At 31.2% G+C, this 7,535-nt stretch overlaps 1 protein-coding gene across 3 annotated transcripts; it reads left to right on the forward strand.

Annotated features, from left to right (window-relative positions):
* Positions 1-257: 257 nt before the first annotated feature.
* LOC111715856 (uncharacterized) lies at positions 258-7,526 on the forward strand. 3 transcript variants are annotated; one of them, XM_023491250.1, is made up of 10 exons: positions 258-437; positions 1,064-1,149; positions 1,863-1,934; positions 2,006-2,085; positions 2,806-2,853; positions 3,076-3,157; positions 4,290-4,388; positions 5,188-5,312; positions 6,642-6,680; positions 7,472-7,526. In XM_023491250.1, the coding sequence occupies exons 1-10, from the start codon at positions 282-284 to the stop codon at positions 7,507-7,509; spliced, it is 825 nt and encodes a 274-aa protein (XP_023347018.1). In that variant the 5' UTR covers positions 258-281; the 3' UTR covers positions 7,510-7,526. The 3 variants fall into 3 exon arrangements, with proteins under 3 accessions (XP_023347018.1, XP_023347016.1, XP_023347017.1); XM_023491248.1 differs by lacking the exon at positions 7,472-7,526 and adding an exon at positions 7,244-7,456; XM_023491249.1 differs by lacking the exon at positions 7,472-7,526 and adding an exon at positions 6,906-6,958.
* The last annotated feature ends 9 nt before the right edge of the window (positions 7,527-7,535 follow it).

Genomic DNA, 7,535 nt, shown 5'->3' on the forward strand with positions numbered 1-7,535 from the left:
TTGCCTATTCTGAACCAATAGAAATAGTATGGCGGTAACGTCTATTTATCTCATTATCCAATTAGAGATAAATCCTGATATCGGCGCTATCACAATAAATGTAAATATTTACTTCTACTGAAACTATATGCATGATCTTTATCTGTTGAGATATTTATTTCAGGGTTGATATTCTTCTTTAAAAATGTAAAGTCAGTTGAAATAACAGCAGTAGTTCCTTTAATTATCAAATTTCATGTCTACTTTTTTGAAAGGAGACCGCACTGCTTGGGGAGACCCAGATGCTCATGGAGAAACTAGAAAAGTTGATTGAGAAGGTTCCGCAACCGGTGTTCCACGAGGAGAAGACTTCGGACCCCAAACTTCCAATCCCGGAAGTTAAGTCAAAAATTGAAAAGGAGCCTGAATTCAATGCTAGTCTGCAGCTGAGGATATGGGTAGGCAAACAAATAATTAAAATGGAAGCGTTACCCGCCAACATTTTTGGCACTTACCTCCTCTCATAACTTTTCGCACATTTTGACATAAAGTAAACTAATTTCCTATTTTCAATGGCAGATTTTCCATTTTTTTTTTGCCAAAGGAGTTTTGTCTTTGCTGCAAACTTTGATTTTCTAATCCTAATCTGCGCAACAAAATGTTGAAGATCCCAGATATTGCAAACTATGAATTCTGTTAGATTACATAATCTATGTTTTCTAATCCTATATCTGCGCAACCAAATGTTGAAGATCCCAGATATTGCAAACTATGAATTCTGTTAGATTACATAATCTATGTTTTCTAATCCTATATTCTTCCGATGTATTCGTTATTAAGGGTTTCACTGTAGTATGTTGTTATCTGGGATAAAAATTTACTACAGTGTTCGACGTTTCTATTAATACAATGAAGACGACTTTTTTTCTAATTACAAATTTAAGCATAAACAAATAATTTTTTAAATTGACAACTTCTCATATTTTCACATTTATGCGTGAAAGTTTGGTAAGAATCAAAAACTTAAATAGAAAGTCGTCTTCATTGTATCAATATATACAACGACGACTGAATTTCTTTCCAGATTGATGTTCCAAATGATTTCCCGTGGAGAAAGTGTATGTTGGATTACAATGGGGTGGCAGCAACATCAGAGTGTGTTCTCAAAAGGAAAATAATAAAGATAACTCGAAAATTTATGTTTGATCAAATTCTACATGTTTTGTTTTCAGTTTAACTTTTTACAACTTAAACTTAAGATTTTATTAATGTTTAAAAGGGAAAAATAAAATTTGTTTTAAATCATAATTTCTACTTTTGTTTTGGTTTTAAACTAGAAAATGTAAACAATTTTACTAAGGATTAAATACTTTTAGGCTCGGCCATATCTTCAGGGTGTCTCAAAAATATGGAAATTCAGTGAAGAATTAGATTTCGTCTTTGTTATGAATTAGCATAGTAATACCTAATTCCAAAAGCCTTAATATTATTATGTCTGCTAGATTTTATTTTTTGAAAGGGTAAAAAGACTGTAAAGATGTGTTTATAATGTCTCCGCAAGATGAACAGTGAAGACGGACAAGTTTACTCTGTTTGTTTACTCTGTTGGTTTAGTGCAATTTTCTTGTTTTACTAAGTACAACCAAATGCAGTCAAAACATAAACAAACAAAATGTGAACAAAGCAGACGAAACTCTAACAGATTACAGCTTTCTCAGTAGGTATCAATATACTTAATCAAAGAATTATTTATAAAGACGATATCGAATTCGTCACTGAATTCCCATGTTTATTGGGACACCCTGTATATAAACTTGAGGGGAGGTCCATAAAAAGAAATTTATCCCATTTTTGTCTCGATTTAATTTTATTATTTTTGGTAGCCACCATGCTTCAACTTGGTATATCCAACTGTGGAGTTCAAAGTTCAAAATAGTCAACGCTGAAAACGACAGGTTAGGCACAAAGTTCTTTTTAATTTTTTATATTTAAAATTCTTTTTTGAACTTTTTTTTTATATTTTTAGATGCCTTCAACCCGTTCCTTTTATTGATCTCTCTGAGGAGATCAAAGTAATCACGTCATCTTGTGAAAATGAAAAAGCAGGTAACAGGTGCTTTATTCGCAGCAATCAAGCTTTGAGACCGGGCCAACTTTGAACGGTCTCCAGGCCGTTTTTTCTAATGTTATACTTTTTTGTAGTCCTCGATAGGATGAATTTAATTGAATTTGCCACATTTGAGAAAGTGTCATTTCAGATTCACAACTCTATTCTTAATAGCTTTGTCTATTTAATGTGAATTTTATATTTTGTTTTTCAAAACTGAGTTATTTTATTTTTGGTTTCTCTTCAAATGTGACTTGCTAACTTTATAAGAAGCAATACATGAAATCAGAATTAAACAGTTTTCAATCTAGAAAACTAAACAAACTAGAAAATTAGAAAAACTAGAAAAATTTGAAAAACTAGAAAATTAGAAAAATTAGAAAAACTAGAAAATTAGAAAAATTAGAAAAACTAGAAAAACAAAAACTATAAAACTATAAAACTAGAAAGACTTGAAAAACTGAAAAACTGTTCAGTTAAAACGGATTAAGGGTTTAAGGGTAAAGACATGAATTCTTTGAATGCAGGGTAACATTAAAGTACGCTTATATACTAATAAATATACTATTAAATATACTATTAAATATACTATTAAATATACTATTAACTATACTATTAAATATACTATTTACTATACTATTAAATATACTATTAAATATACTATTAAATATACTATTTAATATACTATTAAATATACTATTAAAAATATACTGTTAAAGATGAAAGATGGGAGTACAAGACAACTGGGCAGCTAGAATGGAGTGAAGGTATAGCATTAGACTATTTTATTTATAATCTAGTTTTTACGTCAAATAGATAATTTTTAAACTATCAATTTTTAAGATTTTTTATAGAAAAAAAAACAAAAGAATTCGTAGATCTTTTCCCCTTTCTAGTAAATTGAAATGCTGTCTAGATTATAGACATCATGGTAGATTGATTTATTTATTGATTTATTGATTGATTGATTGATTGATTGTCCCATGCAGGAGGATGTTTGACTAGCCGAGGGTCAGCTAATGGAAACTATGTTCTACTCACACACTGCAATTCCTCCCTAGCAGAGCAAAGGTGAGATTTTTCACTCCAACCCCCTCTCAAAAAACGGCTTTAAACGCGCAAACTTCTCACTTCATATTTTGGTGGAGGAGAGTCAAACGGCTGGTCTGTGTATCAAAGTATAATCTATAATAGTCTATAACTTTTTAATTGATTAAGCTACAGATCTAAAATTAATTTATTTTTAAGCCATTTATAATAGAGGTAGGAACATTTGTCACATGTTAATATTTGTCAAACGTAAAAATTAATATTTTTAACATTTTTCCGACGAACTTTTTGTACTTTTTTTAGACCTCCCTTGAAAAACTTAGCTCATTCCCTTATTCAAACACTGAGGGGAAAATCATAACTAATTAACTAATCCAAATCATTGGATTAGTTAATTATGACAGAAAACAGGACGAATATAAACTATGTCTAGGTTTGAGTTTGAATTAGTTGATTATGACAGCAAACTGGACGAATATAAACTATGTTTATAGGTTTGAGTTTGGATTAGTTAATTATGACAGCAAACTGGACGAATATAAACTATGTCTGTAGGTTTGAGTTTGGATTAGTTGATTATGACAGAAAACAGGACGAATATAAACTATGCCTAGGTTTGAGTTTGGATTAGTTGATTACGACAGCAAACTGGACGAATATAAACTATGTCTAGGTTTGAGTTTGGATTAGTTGATTATGACAGAAAACTGGACGAATATAAACTATGTCTAGGTTTGAGTTTGGATTAGTTGATTATGACAGCAAACTGGACGAATATAAACTATGTCTATAGGTTTGAGTTTGGATTAGTTGATTATGACAGAAAACTGGACGAATATAAACTATGTCTAGGTTTGAGTTTGGATTAGTTGATTATGACAGAAAACAGGACGAATATAAACTATGCCTAGGTTTGAGTTTGGATTAGTTGATTATGACAGCACGCAAACTTAACGAATATAAACTATGTCTATAGGTTTGAGTTTGGATTAGTTGATTATGACAGCAAACTGAACGAATTTAAACTATGTCTAGGTTTGAGTTTGGATTAGTTGATTATGACAGCAAACTAGACGAATATAAACTATGTCTAGGTTTAAGTTTGGATTAGTTGATTATGACAGCAAACTGAACGAATATAAACTATGTCTAGGTTTGAGTTTGGATTAGTTGATTATGACAGCAAACTGGACGAATATAAACTATGGCCCCTGGATATAGATGATTACAAGAATAGGCAGAAGAAACTCAGGTTACTAATTAGAAATAGTTTATTTGTAATGTTATATCTGAATGACAATCAAATAACCACCCTTCACGAATCAGTGGAAATCAAGCACTTAAAAAAAAAACATTTTTTTCGGTTTTACAATTTTTCTTTGAAGGTTTCTTTCCGATTTGAAGGCTTTTAACAAAATTATTTATGATCTTACGTGTTTAAGAAGATCTTTGAGATATTTGTTTTTTTTTCTAAATGATATTACAATAGCATGAGTGCTTCCGCAAAATGTTATAGCAGTATTTAACTAAACACAACTTGAAAGCTTGTGATTTTTAACCAGTTCAATTCAAAGACATCCGAAACTTTTATAATATGACACTCCAAAGATTACATTAAGTCTTCTGAATTGAACACAGTCTTTTAATGGCTTATTTAATGATTTGCTAAAGAAAGAAACAAGTTTACAGTTGCAAGGAAAATCATGAATATAATGGAAAGAGCAGAATAATTTCCGTACAGTCGTCTCTGAAGATTCAAATATTAAATTGTAACAGCGTAAATCCTTTTGACATGCTATTCAATTAGAGAATTCCATTTTTTAATTATTATTTTATATGTTTGTTAAAGGATTATCCACGCGACTTTAAAAGGACTATACGAAATTTATTTCGTCTGTCTCCATATATTCACGATTCCCTGCAAGCAATGAAATGAGTATATTAAAGCCAGGAGGCTTAATAAAACCTGTAAATCATAATAGTTTGAGATCGTCTTCACATTTTCATTATTTGTGGTTAACCCTGTAAAAAGCAGAAGAGTTATTATAAAGGGATGACGACCTTGCTGATGCTAAGGATGACGTACTAAACACCTTGAAGGTTGAATATAAACAAGATAATAAGGAGAAAAGAAGAGCTGTAGTTTTCTACCTGGACAAGGGAACAGGGTTCTTAGGTCAGTTTTCCTTATTTTCCTTTTTGCTATATTTTGAATAGTTCATAATTGACCTGAATCTTAGATGCTTCTAGAATAGAGATAATGTTTACCTCAAACAACCTTGAAGTCTTTACATTTAGTTTTATTCCTGCATCTTCAAAATAAACAACAAATTTAAAATGTTTTAACTTAATTTGGCCTGTTTTCTTTACAAGAAAGCTGTTCAGAAACGGTCACTTACACATAATGAGCATAATTTTTGAAAATCTAAACTTTTCTTGAACAAAAGTATAAAGATGCATTTATTAGTTGAAAACTCAAAACAATCGAAAATATGACAAGAAAGTGTTTTTTGGGGGTTTCCTAATCCCTTAAAGGGACTGTAAGCGTGATTTCAAGTGACCCTCCATTCAAACATGGCAATGCCCGATTTACAACGGTACTCTTAGCTTAGAGTACAGAGATATTTGTGTAAACGTATCGAAATCCGTTGTATTTTCAGCTGAAAACTCCAGGGTCTACTGAGCACTCCTGTATGCCGAGTCCATTAGCGCCTGATCCAATCAGGGTTCAGTCATGTGTTTGTTGTCTATTCTGAACCAATAGAAATAGTGTGGCGGTAACATCTAACTTTCTATCTATCTCATTATCCAATTAGAGATATGAATCCTTCAATCGGCGCTATCAGTAAATGGAAATATTTACTTCTACTGAAACTATAGTGTGAGTCCAGTCTGAACCCAACACAGCGACGAGTAGCATTGTAAAACGGCATTACCCCTCTTTGCATTGAGGGTCACTTGAAATTTCGCTAACAGTATACTTTTACAAACCTTTTACAAATCCGGACTTCATCATAAGTATCTCTGATTTGAAAAGGAAGTTTATTTCTGGTTTATTTGTCTATTACGAAGTTCAGCGTATGTTTAGTAAACAATTATTGTTTACATACAGTAAACGATATACTGCATGAAATATTTTAATGATTAACATTGTGGAAATACAGTAAATAAATTGCAAGACACAGAAATCTGTGGAAACGTGATTTTTATAATTTAATTCTCCCAAAGAATATGAATTACAACAAATGTGTAATTAGTTGGAACAAATTCTATTCGATCATTAAGTTTAATTTTAAACAACTGGTAAACTATTTTGTATTACATAAACATTAAAAACACATTCGTTTGATTAAATATATCGTCTTCATAGCAACTATTTTATGGGACTAACTTTGTGTACACAAAGATACAACCAAAACTTCTTCTATAGTCTGATGAAATCTTCCAGTCTTTTGTTCGTTTTTAATATTTCAAATAAGAATAAAAAATTTACATTTTTTTTCAGCATATCTGAACTGGTGGATTCTAGCCTGGAAATTATTGGGTAAACACTGTTTTGTACTAAACAATTTATTAATTAGAATTTTAAATTTGATAATTCTATTAAAATTTCTTTAAAAGTTTAGAAACTATTAATATAGCATTTTAAAGATTCAACAGTTGATTAATAAAAAACAAGGAAAGATTTGATTTTGTCTATGATTTGAACTCTAAGGAAGATTTAATATTGTCTAGGTTTGATTTATGAGAAAGGTTTGATATTGTCTAGGTTTGAACTCCGAGAAGGAAAGGTTTGATGTTGTCTAGGTTTAAACTCCAAGAAGGAAAGGTTTGATGTTGTCTAGGTTTGAACTCCGAGAAAGAAAGGTTTGATGTTGTCTAGGTTTAAACTCCAAGAAGGAAAGGTTTGATATTGTCTAGGTTTGATTTATGAGAAAGGTTTGATATTGTCTAGGTTTAAACTCCGAGAAGGAAAGGTTGAATATTGTCTAGGTTTGAACTCCGAAAAAGAAAGGTTTGATATTGTCTAGGTTTGAACTCCGAGAAGAAAAGGTTTGATGTTGTCTAGGTTTGAACTCCAAGAAGGAAAGGTTTGATATTGTCTAGGTTTGAACTCTGAGAAGGAAAGGTTTGATATTGTCTAGGTTTGAACTCCGAGAAGGAAAGGTTTAATATTGTTTAGGTTTGAACTCCGAGAAAGATAGAGTTGATGTTGTCTAGGTTTGAACTCTGAGAAGGAAAGGTTTGATATTGTCTAGGTTTGAACTCCGAGAAGGAAAGGTTTAATATTGTTTAGGTTTGAACTCCGAGAAAGATAGAGTTGATGTTGTCTAGGTTTGAACTCTGAGAAGGAAAGGTTTGATGTTGTCTAGGTTTGAACTCCGAGAAGGAAAGGTTT

The sequence above is a fragment of the Eurytemora carolleeae genome, unplaced genomic scaffold, assembly GCF_000591075.1.
Source record: "Eurytemora carolleeae unplaced genomic scaffold, Eaff_2.0 scaffold1362, whole genome shotgun sequence".
Lineage (NCBI taxonomy): Eukaryota > Metazoa > Arthropoda > Copepoda > Calanoida > Temoridae > Eurytemora > Eurytemora carolleeae.

What these genes read in the sequence shown, in the direction of transcription:
- LOC111715856 (XM_023491250.1), top strand. Translation starts at nt 282, where the DNA reads ATGCTCATGGAGAAACTAGAAAAGTTGATTGAGAAGGTTCCGCAACCG. An exon ending in GCAGCTAGAATGGAGTGAAG is followed by an intron (nt 2,854 to 3,075) that starts GTATAGCATTAG and finishes TGTCCCATGCAG; the next exon opens with GAGGATGTTTGACTAGCCGA. An exon ending in CAAGGGAACAGGGTTCTTAG is followed by an intron (nt 5,313 to 6,641) that starts GTCAGTTTTCCT and finishes ATTTTTTTTCAG; the next exon opens with CATATCTGAACTGGTGGATT.